Source organism: Castor canadensis, chromosome 12 (genome assembly GCF_047511655.1).
Source record: "Castor canadensis chromosome 12, mCasCan1.hap1v2, whole genome shotgun sequence".
Classification (NCBI taxonomy): Eukaryota; Metazoa; Chordata; class Mammalia; order Rodentia; family Castoridae; genus Castor; species Castor canadensis.
Window position 1 is genome coordinate 115,058,593 of NC_133397.1, and position 15,287 is coordinate 115,073,879.

The following is a 15,287-nucleotide window of genomic DNA, read 5'->3' on the forward strand; positions in this document are numbered from 1 at the left end:
CTTAGGATAAATTAGCTCTTGGCTGAGCTTTCAGCCTTCATACTAATAACTGAATTCTCTAAACGAAAGGCATCCTTTTTTTTAACAGTATTGGGGTTTGAACTTGAGCCACTCTACCAGTCCTTTTTTGCGATGGTCTTTTTTCTAGATAGGGTCTCACTATTTGCCCAAGCTGGCCTCAAATCACAATCCTCCTGATCTCTGCTTCCTGAGCAGCTGGGATTACAGGCATGAGCCACTGGTGCCTGGCAACAGCATCCATTTTTGTTCCAGTGTAAACACCAGAATATGCCCACATTATTCTAGTGTATTTAATGAGATTGTTCTCATTTCTCACAGAACAGGACCACAATGAAGACAATCAATGAAAACCAGAAGATCTCATGTGACAGTTAAGAACACCAAGACCAGGCAGCAGAGGATAAGAGACATCAGGCTGCACAAATATGGATGACACTGATTTTTCAGAAGACACAACTTGCAAGCAACAGGAGGACTTGCCTTATGATGAAGATCTCTCCCAAATGAAGACATGCAATGATTACAATTTGACCTCAAGGAATGGCTTCCTTGATGTCTCAGGTCAAGTGATGCTAACAGGCAATGATCTTCATGGAAAGACTGCACAAAATGACACCTGCCCAAGCCCAGCAATGGCCCTGACTTGGGATAAAATTATTGAAAATACTGTCAACAAAAAACGTGATAGAGAGAAATGGTTTTCCAGGACTCACTTTCCAGCTAATAAAGGAGATTCTTCAAAGTCAAACATTTCTGATATTTTACTCCATCATCTTTCTGCACAGCAGTTCTTCAGAGGTCAAGGCATTGACTGTAGGACTCTCCCAGAGGCCTCTGCTGCTGACAGTGTGGACGAGGCAGCTGTTATTAAAAATATAATTTCACATTATGTTAAGAATTCATGGCCCAAAGAATCAACCCCAGAATTCAGGGAGCAACCAAACCCCAAAGGGGATGGTGAAGACAGCAATAATCCGAGTTGTTCTTCAAGCATGGTAGCAGGAAACACCTCTGGTCTAGAAGAGCCAGTGGCTACCAGAGAAAGTGGCCATCAAGTGAATTTCAACTTCCTGACTACAATCAAGGGTCCAAGTGATAAAGAAAAAGGTTGCCTAGGGCAGGCACCCCTGAAACAGCTGCCTGAAAAAGCAAGTTCAAGCAATGGGTTCAAAAATGACCAAGGGCAAGTTCAAAGCCAGCACCTGGATTTCTGTAAGGTCACTCCCCGAGTAAAAATCCCTAAAAATGCTGTAATTAATAAGCCACTCCTAATAGCTAAACAAGCTAGCTTTTCTCCTAAGTTGAGAAATCAATCAATGATTGGACAAGATATTTTAGATACAATGTCTAGGTCAAAATGTGTTGAAAAACAACATTTAGAACAGAAAAGGAAAATGACTGAATCTTCACAACAAATACAGGTAAGTGAGGATCATCTTCCATAAGTATTTACCTGAGCCGCTGCTTATCTTCATCAGGTGGGTTTGTGGGGGGTGCATGGAGCATGGTTCTAGTTCTGAGATTTCATTTGGCCCACTGGGTCACACCCTAGGCTAGTGACTTGGCCTCTCAGCAGTGTCCTCATAAGAATGGTGGCTCACATCTGTAATCCTAGGTACACAGGAGGCAGAGAGCAGGAGGATCTCAGTTCAAAACCAGCCCAGGCAAATGGTTCAAGAGACCCTATCTCGAAAAACCCATAAAGGGTTCCATAAGAAGATAAAATGCAAATTGCTCGAGCTGGAATTTGGGTCTCCCTATTTTTTTTTTTAAACTTCATCTAACCTTCAGCTCTGTCCCCTGGGGAGTCATTCTCAGTTCCCTGGCTGATTCTGAGCCTCTTTTCAGGCCCCAGATTCTCTGAATGCCTTCCTTGTGGAGACCATCCCATTCCAACTTACCAAAGACCTGCTTGTTCTTGTGGCTTGTTCAATTCCCCTCGGGCCACGTAATTTTTCAGTTGCCTCAAGTCACAATCTTTCCCATCCTTGCTTATTCAGCCTGCTTTGGATTCTAATAATTTGAATGTCTGTTTCTTCTACTAAACTTACTGACTCTTGAGGGCAACAACCTCGTCTTCAACACCCATATCCTGACTTCTCCAGAGGCCTGGCCTTGTATCTTACATGCATCATTCCCTCAGTGATCAATACTAAATGGAATCAAATCAACCTCTTTAATAACGTAATTCAAACTTATAAGCATTTAGTATAAAATTTCGATGACATTTAATTTATGTTATTTCTGCTCCCTCTTATCTTTTTCCCCCTATCCAACTTCCTGACATGCTGAGGCTAGGATCACATTTGCAGTTCAATAGTAAGGTAAATTCAGCTCAATAATCAAGTAAATATTTTACTTGACTACCTGGTCTTTATTTTAAGCCACCCCTCATTCTTTTGTTCTCTTCTCTTTTAACTGAACACTCTGGAAAATTTGAGCAGACCACCCCCTGCCCCCGACCCCCATGCCCTGCTGCAATACACACACACCTGAAAACAGCAGTCCACTTGACCATGACTGGGCTGTTTCTGTAAGCCTTGCAGGAATCCATGCTTCTGTGGTAGAGGTCTCAGGCTTTCTGTTCTGCTTGCAGGAGAGCACAGGAATTGTATCCAGTTTTCAGAGCCGCATGGTTAGTAGGAACAGAATGGATTCTTGGCTCATCTCTCTTGCAATGGGAGTTTAAGGTCAGGCTACCATCTTTTTTTCCCATCCCTGTCAATTCAAGTTGGAGACCTAGACCCTATGGGTTTCAAACCATCCTATACTCAAGACATTCATGGTGGCCAGAGTCTGTCTTGCCCACTGCCATTTAGCTCCTGGCACTCGTTCATGTTTCAGAGCCTCGTGTGTTAGGAATGTCAGGAAGACCTCAAGGCAAATCACTCTAGAGAACTCTGTCTAGTCAGCCCATGGGAAGTAAAAAACAATCACTGTCTTGGTTTACCATAGGGTTGGTGTTCATGAGAGTACAGCAAGAAAGCTGGTGACAAGATCAATATTGGTCCTTGCCCTCATGAAGCTTGTGCTCTAGTTTAGGAGAAATATTGGGGCATTTCACATACTAGTATCAAACACGATTGTAACAGCAGCTAACATGTGCTGACTACTTCCTGAGTGCCTGAAATTATGGTGAATTTTTTTTTTTTTTTTTGGTGGTACTGGGGTTTGAACTCTGGGCCTCATCCTTGGTAGGCAGGCTCTACCACCTGAGCAACTCCAGCCCTTTTTTTGTGTTGGGTATTTTTGAGATAGGATCTTGTGAACTATTTGCCTATGGCAGGCTTCGAACTGCCTGGTCCTCCTGATCTCTGCTTCCCAGGATTATAGGTGTGAACCACCTGTGCCCAGCTTATGGTGAATGTTTAACAATCAATCCTCAAGCCTGATGAGGTAGATTCTATTACTATCCCTATTTCACCACCCAGAAACTTGAGGCTCACCATGAGGAGGCAATTAAATAAGTGTCAGAGTGGAATTCGGCCTCAGCATCATGACCCAGCACTGGGCTGACTCCATGATGGGCCAGAACGAATCAAGTCATTCTGAATAGTGGTAATTACTCCACAGTAATGTTTTCTTGTCTTCATGGATTTCTATGTCCAGTACTTAATAAAAATGTGATAAATTGAAATGAATTTTAGCCACAACCTATACGTTCCTGTTCAGCAGTAGAATCTGAGACAAGTTTCTTGAAGTTGACGTCCATCTCTTGGAAAGACCTTCCCTCAAGTTCTTCTTCCATATTTCAAAAGATATTCCAAGGGAAACAGATGTGCCAGAAGTTAAAAGAACAGACTGATCAACTGAAGACTAAGGCAATATTTTTAAACATTATAAATCCTAGAAGAAACGAAATTCAAACACAAGGTACTGTGCCACTAATGAAATACCACAATTTTTTTTCACTGCAGGTACAAGAATTTTCCAAAAGAATAAAACAGGACTCTCTCTGTCATTTGCAAGACAGAAGCATGGTAATGAATTTAATCCAATTTTTAAAATCTTTATTTGGGAATTTGACCTAGGCAAATACAAATGACTTCACAGCCCATGTTTTCTCTACAGTGTGGGGAGTGGTTGGAAATGTTTTGCTGAAGTTAAACCATCTTAGTTTCTGGGGCTAAATGAGCTTAGAATTCTGTTTCTATATTATTTAGCCCCTTTTCCTTCCAGGTGATCTATTACTACCCACCAATCACCTCATAATAAATCTGAGACCATAGTATGTTCCAGAGTCAAACATGTAGGCCATAGTTGATGGGTCCTGGTGGGTTTAGGTTGTAAAGAATGCTGGGATCTGGCAGTTCAATACTTTGTATTTCTATGGCTTTGAAAACTCTTAAAATCAGACTTGAAGCAATGCTTTTCACACCAAAATCTTTTATTTTCACATCCTTGCTTGTTATTTATTACATTTAATCAAACCATAAAGTTCATGTTATCACCATAGCAGCCTGTCATCAGTGCCAGGGTGGTGGGGAGTAGAAGTGGAGCAGTGGGGAGAACCACAAATGGGCCGAGTGGAAGGTATAGTTTGGGCCAGAAAGTCAACAAGGCAGGTGACCAGAAGGCCTGATGCAGGTGTGATTAAGGTTCAGTTGGACTGGGTTGCAGGAACCCCACAGTGTGGACAAGACTCAAGAGGACCCAGTTGAGAAAAGTCACAGTTGACCATTCCTACAGTTGACCACTCATCATATTAAATCATTCATTCATAAAACACTTACCAGGCATTTAAAAAGTGTCCCAGGCCCTGTCCCAGGCACTAGGGATTTAGAGATGAAGAAACACCTCCTTATCAAGTGCTTATCATCTGCTAGAAGCAATATTTTGGTGACCAGACCATCAAAACTTGAGCAATGTCACAGACAATGCTGGTGGAAGCCTAGGAGACACTCACTCTCACACTGAGGGAAGACTTTGGAAGGATTCCTGGAAGCCTTCTGCCTTGGGCATAGGAATAGGGGTGAGTTTGTCAGAGTAGATGCACAAGAATCTTCTAGAAAAAAGGAAACAGCAGGTGCAGTGGCATAGGGACAGGAAAATGCCACATTGTGAAGACCTGTATGGCCCTATAATTCACCAGACTGAGCTCGGAGTGGAAGAGGGAAGCTAGAGATGTGACGAGGACTACATTATGAAAGGCCTTGAAGCCAGGCTAAGGAGCTTAGATTTTATCCTGAGTTTGAGTGATGGACTGACACTGAGGGAATGACCTACAGGCAGGGACTGGTGAGGAGGCCACGGTCCAGGACAAGCTATGTAGCCTGCATGAAGGCTGGCAATGAGGATGAAGAGGGTGACAAATCTACGGTTGAAAGTAGTGGTGACAGATTGAAAGGGTGGATAAAGAAAGGGGGAAGGCTTGGATGCATTCTACATTTTGGGCTTGGATAACCAAGGCCAGGAATAAAAGTGGAGGATCCAGTTCAGAGAGTAGGTGTGGAGGGCAGGAGGAGGCAAGATGTCAAGTATAGTTTGGGACCATTTGAGTTTAAGGTCCCAATGGGACATCTAAGTGAGAACGTCCAGTGGACAGTTAGAGCAATGGATGTGGTTGTTGGAGGCATTTGGACCAGAAATGCAGATTTGACTATGGGTGGATGCGATTGCCCAGGCAAAACAGGCAGAGTGGTCAGGCCGCTGTTGGCTCACGCCTGTAATCCTAACTACTCAGGAGGCAGAGATCAGGAGGATCACATTTTGAAGCCAGCCAGGGCAAATAGTTCACAAGACCCTATCTCAAAAATACTGAACCCAAAAAAGGGCTGGTGGAGTGGCTCAAGGTGTGGGCCCTGAATTTAAGCCCCAGTACTGCAAAAAAAACAAACCAAAACAAAACAACCCCCGCCCCCCAAAAAAAACCAAACAGGGAGAGGGTCAAGGATAGACTCACTGACAGTAGCAATCAGAGGGCAGGGGAGAGAAAGAGGCCCTCAAAGGAGACTAAAGAAGAAAGACCCCAAGGGTCAGGAGCAGATCTGAAAGAGCAGAGTCATTGAAGCTAAGACAAAAGACAGTTTTAAGAAGGAGGGAAATGAACCACACCATCAAATTTTCAAATACGGAAGGAAAGCAAGATTGGCTTTTCATTGGTTTTGCCAATTGTGAGGTCATAAAAGTCCTTGGCAAGCCTAGTGTCAATGAGGTGGCAGTTGCAGAAGCCAACTGGAAGGGCCGAGGATAGACAGAGAGAGCACCAAAAGACCAGTATTTGAGGATCTGGGGGAACACAGAATTTGAAAGGGAACAGCAGAAGCAATTCAAGGCACACTGGCTTTCAGAGGCCTCGATTTAGGACATTTCTTCCTAACGGTTGAGGGTAAGTAGGGATTCCCATTGGGACTGAGAAGACAGTAAAGGCTCCAGACAGGGTCAGCCTGTGGTCTGAGACTTCCAAGCCCATTTGGGAGGAGGCCAGACAGGACTAAAACCAACCTTCTCCGTGTGAGCAGCACTACATACAGAGAGTGTTTGGATTTTGAGCAAGCATCCTACTTCTACTTATATGATCTTAGTCATGACAGTTATATGATCTTACACATGCTGTAGCCTGTCTTCCACCTCAGAGCTATACAAAGAATTAAATGAGATACACTTATGCCTAGAAAACTGTGCCCTATCTTTCAAGGTCCTGAATTAGAATTCATAACTGATTTTCATCTCTTCCTCTTTTCTTTCAACACTTAGTTCCTTCTCATGTCTTTAACTGCTATTTTCACAAAATTCCTAAACGATGGTCTTAACTTTCCATCGAAACTCCCAGTGTTTGCCTGTCTTCACGTGGATGGCCCGCTCTCGCTGCAAAGGTGTCTCACACTGACATCTCCCTAACCCTGTTTGCCTCCCCAATTCCTCATTTTATCTATCACATACTTTCTACCTCCCAAGGTAGAAACTCCAGGACTGTCTGAGATTTATAGCATCAGTCAGGGCCCTGGCAGAGACCAATGGCTGACTCGAATGATGTAACTGAGGAGAGTGTAGTAAAGGCATTCTTTAACGACAGTGTGGCAAGGTGAAGGGAAACCAGTAAAGGATGGAAAAGCATCTCATGGGAGGACTGTAGGAAGCTGCTTCACCCTCAAGCTGGAAGGAACAGAGGAAAAGCAGGCCCTGGAGCTTAAGGGAAGTAGCTGCAGCTGTAGGAATAGCTGATGAGCTCTGTGGCTTTGTAGAAGGACATAGCCAACCCACAATGACACAGGATGGAGGGAATTAGAGAAATACAGATTCCTACCTCATCCTACTCCAACCTCTCTTCTGCCAATGCCTTCCACTGGCTGGGAACAACTGAAGCCAAGGCAGAAGGGGGTCTAGAGATGCAGCACAGAGAAAGATGGAGGATAAACATGGGGAGAATGTGAAAACATCCACCAGACTCACCATGTCTACACCCTATAGCCAATATAGGATTCCAAGTTCCTCTTTATTCTTTTTTTTTTTTTTTGGTGGTACTGGGATTTGAACTCAGGGCCTTTCACTTGCTAGGCAGGTGCTCTACCACTTGTGCCACTCCCCCAGCCCTTGTTTTTTCTTTTAAAATATTAATAAGAATGTATAACAGCAGCTACCATCTATAGAGTGGGGAAAGATGGTACCTGACAGATGGCTCAACTTAACAAGTTTTTAACTTTCAAATGATTAAAAGTGACATGCATTCAGCTGAATTTTGATCATTTTCTGGGCTGGTGACATGCAGTATGGCTCTTTCTTGAGATGCCAGGCAGTAGAGTGAGCTGTAGCTCCTACTCAGCCATGCCATTGTGAAGGCAAACCACCAATACTATTCTCCAGTAGACTGGGTTGTTCAACAAGTCACATGAGCTATCCAACACTTTATTTAATAAAATAGGCGGTGTATGAGATGATTTGGCTCCACTGTAGGCTCATGTAAGTATTCCAAGCTTATTTATGGTAAGCTAGGTTAAGCTCTGATGTGTTAAATGCATCCTACTTCTGACATTTTCAATTTACAGTGACTTCATTGGGATGTAACTTCATTGTGGCAGAGAAGCACTGGTACTGTCCTCCTGGCACAATGATCTCATTTAATTTTCACAGTATGAGGTGAGAGCTATTATATTCATTTTACAGATGAGAAAACTGAAGTATACAGCATTCAAGTTGGCTAAAGTCCTTCAATTAGTAAGACACAGAGTCTGAACTTGAACCCCATGTATCTGGTCTTGTAATCCCACTGTGCCATATTCCTGCCTTTGGCAATATCTCTCTAATCCCTCCCTTACTGTCTGGGCCTTCCTGAGCACGCTCCTGACTTAAGTCTCACTCCTTCCGTTGGACTTTGGAAGAACAGCCTAATCTGCATTCTGTTTGCTCAATAAGGAATAAAACCCATTAGACCAGAGACTGCCTGCTACAATTTTTGTATCTCACACTTCTGGTCTAGGGACAGATAAAGGCAGGGTCAAGGAATGTTAGTAACCAGGGATGTGAGGCTGGAGACTCTGTCCATCTTCAAGACAAATGAAACTGATCTTCACAGCCTGAACATCCATCTGCACAAGGCTGCCTATGGTGACATCCAGAAGACCCATTCACTGCTCTGGCTAAATCTTCCTGCTTTCCTTCCCCACCTCACCCTCCAACCACCATGGGCTCAAACCAAGGCCCTCTGTCTTCCATTCCTTCTTGAGATTTATGTGGCTTCAGACATACTTCCCATTGCTCCAGTTTTCTCCTGTACAAAACTGGGAGAATGAAGTGAAAATCATTCTGCAAGTAAACTGCTTATGACTGTCCCCCTCAGGAAGTCCAGAGGCCTCTAGGTGCATCCTTCTGAGGGATAAATCAGAAGTAACTGTGTCAACCATGTGATAGGAGAGTGTTGGCATGTTGAGATCATTCTTGGGCTGTTTATATTTTAGACATCAGACTCAGACAACAAGTGGTGCGGCCAGAAGATGGGAGCGCCATTTTGACACTGCTGTAGAGACACTTACAGTGTTTTGGGGAAAAGCAATGCCACACACAGGCTTACCTGTGAATGATACACTGCTACGGGTCCTGGAGCGACTTCAAGGACACCTTGAAGTCCTGGAACAGGATTTTGTCCCCACCAGGGAGAAGCATCTGGCCTTGAAGCAGCAAGTCCTCAAGCATGAATCCCCAGCTTTGGGTAACTTTGATCCTGAAAGGGAGGTTTAAACCAACTGCAAGGTGGCCAAAGGTTATCTCCTTCAGGTGGGATTTTGAAGTAGCAACTGGCTTAGTACTTGGAGAGTCACTGTCTAGATTCAGCAAAAACTGTGTCACCTGTGAGAAAGATGTCATTTGATGCTGCAATGATCTGTAAACCTTGAGCTCTGAGCTGGGCACTGACCTAGATGGAGCAGCCAAAATGAAAGTTGTGTCCTGGAACAGAGGTATTGTGCCACCATTTTGAAGTTGGTTGGGTGTTATTTTAATGGGTTCTGAAACCCAGAGGAACAGACAGAAGAAAACCCCAGAAAAGTTGAGGGCCTTCTCCTCTCCCCTCCTCAGTTCTTTCCTTTCCTTATTCTCTCACTCCCTGCCTGGTGTAGCTGTCTGGCTCTTTTCTCCTGTCTCTCTTTTTTCCCCATTTTGTTCCTATCCACTGACAATTTGGAAAGGTAGTTGTCAGGAAAGGATCATTGTGGAGTTGATTTGTGGTGAGGTGAGAGACCCACCAATCCTAAAAAAGGAAAAAATGTTAAAATTTGAAGCTCAATGATTCCTGAGTTAATTCACTCTTGTTCTTATGGAATCATTTTCTTCTCTCTCCACTCCAAATAATTTTAAGAACTCCAGGCTAAAATTGTTTCCACTTAATTTCCTGGTATGAATTGAAGGAATCCATTGAGTAGGCTTTATCATTGTAAAATTCAGCTCTCTTGACTCATAGCATTTTAACACAGAATCATTCTTGATGCCAAAACTTTGTAATGATTTATGTTTCAGAACTAGCATCTTGAGATATTTTTCCCTGAGGTAGAGTTTTACTTTTTTACAGATGAATAGGACCTCTGTCTACCTTTATTTCAGTGCTGGGTAATTAGACAGCAGGGAGGGGGTTTTAATATCAATTTTTTCCCAAATACTTATTTTTTTTCCCTGTAGGGGGAAAAAGATCTATACATTTCTTTTCTTCTTCTTCTTCTCCTTCTCCTTCCTTCTTCCCTCTCCTCCTCCTCCTCCTTCCTTCTTCTCTATTCTTCTCTCTTCTTCCTTTTTTCTCCTCCTCCTCCTTTCTTCTTCCTTCTTCCTCCTCCTTCCTTCTTCCTTCTTCTCTAATTAATGGAGTAAGTATATTTGTTTCCAAAGAATCTCTACTTTGGGAAGTCATGTTTAAGAGAGGCCTCTGTGCACATCGAGACCACAGTTATGCAATGCTTATTTATATCCTGGTTCCAACCACACTCTGCCTGGCATGAGTATAAATCAAAAGGGTTTTAACTGCAATTATATCCCATATACGGGAGAAAAAAGCTTTCAACACTGGGGCAAGGGAGGGTCCGGCCTCTCCCAAAACTCACTTAAAGCCACCTCAGGACAAGCTTGGCTGATCAGCTCAAGACAGGGCTAACATGACACAGAGCAGAATCCTGTAAGACCTCTCTGGTCTTTTCTTATGTCGTGCCTCTTTTTGATTGAATGTGATTAATAGAATTTATGTTTTTCCCAGAAACTTGCCCATTTCACCTAGATTTTAAATTATGTTAGTATGAAATTGTTCAGTCCATTTTGATTTAATTGTTTTTGGTGGTACTGGGATTTGAACTCAGGGCCTCATGCTTACTAGGCAGGCACTCTAGCACTTGAGCCATGACCCCAGTCCCCTTTCTCATTTTTAATGTTGTTTATGCTTCTAAGTCAGAATTTCCAGTGATTTATTTTGCATATTTTTGCAAAAATATGTTTTATTAATCAAGTTCTTTCAAATTTCATATATTCTTACTTTTATGAATCCCTTCTTTTTCCTAGATTTATTTTATACACTACTCCTGTTTTAAATAATTTTTAAATTTTTCTCCTAATCATGCATTTTTTTTTTTTTAATGACTGTAGGGCTGGGGTTGTCACTCAGTGGTAGAGTGTTAGCACACACAATGTCCTAGTTCAATCCCCAGCACCAAAAAACAAAACAAAACAAAAACAAAAACAAAAATAAAACTAAGCTGGGATTAAGGGCACAAGTCTGAAATCAATGTGGGAGGATCCCTTGAGGCCAGGATTTGGGGCTACCTGGGCAATAAAATGAAACCCTATCCCTTAAAAAAAAAAAATCAAACAAAATAACTATGAATGTTCCTCAGAGTACTGCTTTAACTCATATAATTTGTTTTCATATGTTCTTTCATCATCCACTAGTAAACTATCCCTAATTTCCATTTTTCTTTCCTGTTTAACCCAATTATATGAACTTGGATAAATGGTATTATACACACATAAACATATATTCATAACAAGCTTGTTAATTAAATTATTTGCATATTTTATGTTCTCTGTCATTTTAAATTTCTTGAAAATTATTTCCATGGATTACATGTCCTAAAATCCTAAGAGTCCTTGACATCATCAGATCCAGATAAGCAAGGTATTGTTACCCAAGCTCTAGCTGAGGCAGAGAAAGCCCAGAAAGATGAAGTCATTTACCAAATGACGCACAGCTAGTGGATGGCAAATGAAGATTAGAACCCAGGACTTTGGAACGAGACCATAGAGAGGACGCCAGTCAGTGCAGGCGTGTCTAAGATGGGCCACATTAGTGACACACCTGTGTGCCATACTCAAGAACTGAGTCGGTAGAAGATGCCTCTTTGTTGTGTTTACTCAGAGAAGTGGAAGGTAGATCTTCAGGTTGGAGATGCTGCTTGAAGGTATTAAAGAGAAAACTGAGGAAAGCAGGTGCACCTCTGTTCTCTCTCCTCCCATGAATCCTCTAGTCATCCCAGATGACTGTATTCTCTTCACCCTCAAATGAGGTGATAAGGCCACCTGCAGCCTAATTTTGTGCCAGGAAAGGTGGCTTTTATGTGTAGGTGGACTCCTAATTTGTGGATTCACTGAATTCTATTTTAATATTTCATGAAAACAACCTTTCAAAGTCTCATGCATCTTACTATTTAAAATGGAACCTTCCTTTAATAATCAGAAGCTATTTCAAGCACTGACTTTTGAAACATCCCATTAGTTTAGGATGTAACAGCACAGTTTAAAATGACAGGCCACCGAAGAGCTATTTCTTCTGGGTGAATGACAAAACTTTTGCAGGTTGTGCCCGGAAAACATTCTTTTCTGAATAGTTTTGTACCATGTCTTCTAAGTACGGAATCGCACGCTTGGTGGAGTAATTCTTTCCTCTGAGCCCATTTTTGCATTTTCTGTCTCAAGTGAAGTTCTTTTGGGTGGCACATACAGGATTGGGAATTTGATCAATCACCATTGTCTTTCTGCACTTTTTGTTTTTGTAACCTCGTTAGAACATTTCAGACTAAATTAAGATTCTGAGACTCTGAATCATCTAAATAATTGCCTGAAATTGACTCTAATTTCATGCGGTATTTGAAGACACAGCCTGGGGCTGGAATGCAAAACTTGAATGAGATTTTTTTCAGAGTTAAGGACGAGATGAAAAATTATATAAATACTAGTTCTTCCAAAGAAGTGGGTCTACCTCCTCCAAACCCGTTGCTGCCCAGCAAAATCTTATGCATGGAGGCCCAGTTTCAGGTCTGAACCTGAATTAGCTTCAAGGTGGCACGAGGGGCTTGGTGACTCAGAATGCCATCCACCCATCGGCTGCCTCAGGTCTGGATTTGCTCTTCCCAAGTTTACAGCAACTATTGTGAAATGAGGGAAACTTGGTAATGACTGGGCTGGTGGAGTGGCTCACGTAGTAGAGTGCCTGCCTGTCAAGCATGAGGCCCTGAGTTCAAACTCCAGTACCGCCAAAATAATGATAATGAAAATAAAATAACTTTCTAGTGAATAGCCCTGAAGAGACTCTACTGTTAGTATTTTTTATTCATTCACATAGCAATTATTGCTAGATCCTTTTCTAGGTATTGGGGACACACATAAGCGAGGCAGATACATCTCACTCGACTCGAGTTACTTAAACATCAGCTGGGCGCCAGTGGCTCACACCTGTAATCCTAGCTACTTGGGAGGCAGAGATCAGGAGGACTGTGGTTCATGAGACCCTATCTTGAAAATACCCAGCACAAAAAAGGGCTGGGGGTCTTAGCTCAAGTGGTAGAGTGCCTGCCTAGCAAGTGTGAGGCCCTGAGTTCAAACCCCAGTACTGCTGAGGGAGACATACTGTTTTTTAATTAGCATACATTAATAGCACAAGTGTGTCTCATTGTGACAGTTCCTTAGATGTATACAGTGTACTTTGAACCAGGTCACCCCTCTACTATATTTCCTCAGCCTTCCTCTCCTTCCCCCTTTTCTAACAGAATTCAGTGGGTTTCATTATGCTATAGCCGTATGAATTCAGAGGCAGATGCAGTCTCTCTCTTTCTCTCTTTTTTGGTACTGGGGTTTGACTCAGGGCCTTAAGCTTACTAGGAAGGCCCTCTACTTGAGCCATTCCACCAGTCTGAGACACAGTCTTGATCAGAGTTGAAGCATGAGCAGGGCATGGTGGTACATATCTGTAATCCCAGCACTTGGGAAGCTGCGGGAGGAGGATTCAGAATTTGTGGACAGCCTTGGCACATACTGAGACCCTATCTCAAAGAGCAGAACAAGTAAAACCGAACAAAGAGGAAATGTGATTACAGAATATTAAAACTGCTGTGCAGGAAGCAATGACACATCCTTCATGGCCCTGAAGCCAGGCTGCCTTGGGTCCAAATACCGACTTGGTCACTTGTCAGCTCTGGGATCTTGGTAAAGTTATGCAACTCCTCTGTACCTCAGTTCTCTCCTCTGCAAAATGGGGCTACTGATGCCTGTGTGACAGAGTTGTTAGGACTCTCAACTGACTTCGTATGTGTGAGGTGCTTAAACAGGGCCTGGCTCCCAACAAGCACATCACCGGTGTCAGCTGTCATGCCTATTAAGGAGAGGGGACATGTGGGAGGGCAGCAGCACTAAGTGGGAGAGGTGGGAGGTGACATCTGAACAGAGCTTGGATGATGAAGGAGCTCAAGGCCGCCAGTTCCGGTGACCGAGGGTGGCATGGGTGCTGACCTGTTTTGTCACCTCTCATGGAACAGCAGTCCTAAGGGCTGGCCTTCTGTGTGCTCTCCAGGTGACCCAGGAGTGCGGGGCGCCGCAAGAGGAGCCGGACTGGCACACGTGAGTCGAACCTGGAGAGGGAGGAGGGAAGGAGGAGGGGAGAGGGAGGAGGAGGGGGGAGGGGGAGGGGAGGGAAGTGGGGGGGGGACAAAGCTGATCACATGACCGTCTGCCCCAAGGCGCCTTTGCTGCTCCCCATCCGCAGTCCCGGGGCGCCAAGTGAGGTGCCCAAGGCCTCTTCTCCAGAGTCACAGGCTAGCGACAAGTCAGGTGGTCCCCCACATGGCTCCCAGCTGGCCCAAGAGCTGATGTCAAAATGCAAACTTTTTTTTTTCTTTTTAAATCTATTTACCTAAATAGTAGGGATGCCAAGGACCAGACAGATGAAAGGCCTTGAGGCTGTCTTCTGGTTCCAGGGTGACACTGGCTCTGTTCTGGTCATTCTGTGACTCTTTAATTGCATTCCATGTTGTTGAAGGGATGTGACTGAACTTGGCCTCAGGGAGATCGTCCGGCTTTCCTTTGTGTGCTGGGGATCGAACCCAGGCTCCCTTTCCCCTGGACAAGCACTCTGCTACTGAGCTGCCCCCAGCCTGGTGCCTGTGCCAGGGCTGCTCTGCTACAGGTTCCCACTGTTCGGCTCCCTGGAGAAACTGGGTTGGGGCGCCCGGACCTAGACCCCAGCTTCTCCAACTTCACCATACCCAGGAATCATCCACAGACTGACTGAGTTAAAATGCAGGCTCCAGTGCAGCAGGTCGGGGTGAGCCTGCACTTCTGTGTTTCTAGCAAGCTGCCAGGTGGTGACAGTGGCCTGGCTCTTGTCTGGATAGCACCCTTTGGTACCAAGGATCTAGAGATTTCATTAAGAGTGAATTGAAAATACTGGGATTAAGTACTCACAGGTGTAAAGTGAGAACAATATTAAAATAAGCAGTACACAACCACTTAATAATTCTGTTGGTTCAGAGCTTCAGTAAACAAAGATGTTTTGCAGAAGAGGAATAGCATAGAAAAGTGACTTGCCA

General features: G+C 43.6%; 1 protein-coding gene across 1 annotated transcript in view; it reads left to right on the plus strand.

Annotated features, from left to right (window-relative positions):
* The first annotated feature begins 446 nt into the window (after positions 1–446).
* Positions 447–15,287, plus strand: part of Aknad1 (AKNA domain containing 1) — a 29,125-nt gene continuing 14,284 nt past the window's right edge. The window contains exons 1-7 of the mRNA XM_074049051.1: positions 447–1,442; positions 3,669–3,842; positions 3,939–4,000; positions 9,051–9,189; positions 11,861–11,969; positions 12,759–12,819; positions 14,194–14,319. Coding sequence (XP_073905152.1) covers positions 447–1,442; positions 3,669–3,842; positions 3,939–4,000; positions 9,051–9,189; positions 11,861–11,969; positions 12,759–12,819; positions 14,194–14,319 — 1,667 coding nt within the window. The remainder of the gene's footprint in view (positions 1,443–3,668; positions 3,843–3,938; positions 4,001–9,050; positions 9,190–11,860; positions 11,970–12,758; positions 12,820–14,193; positions 14,320–15,287) is intronic.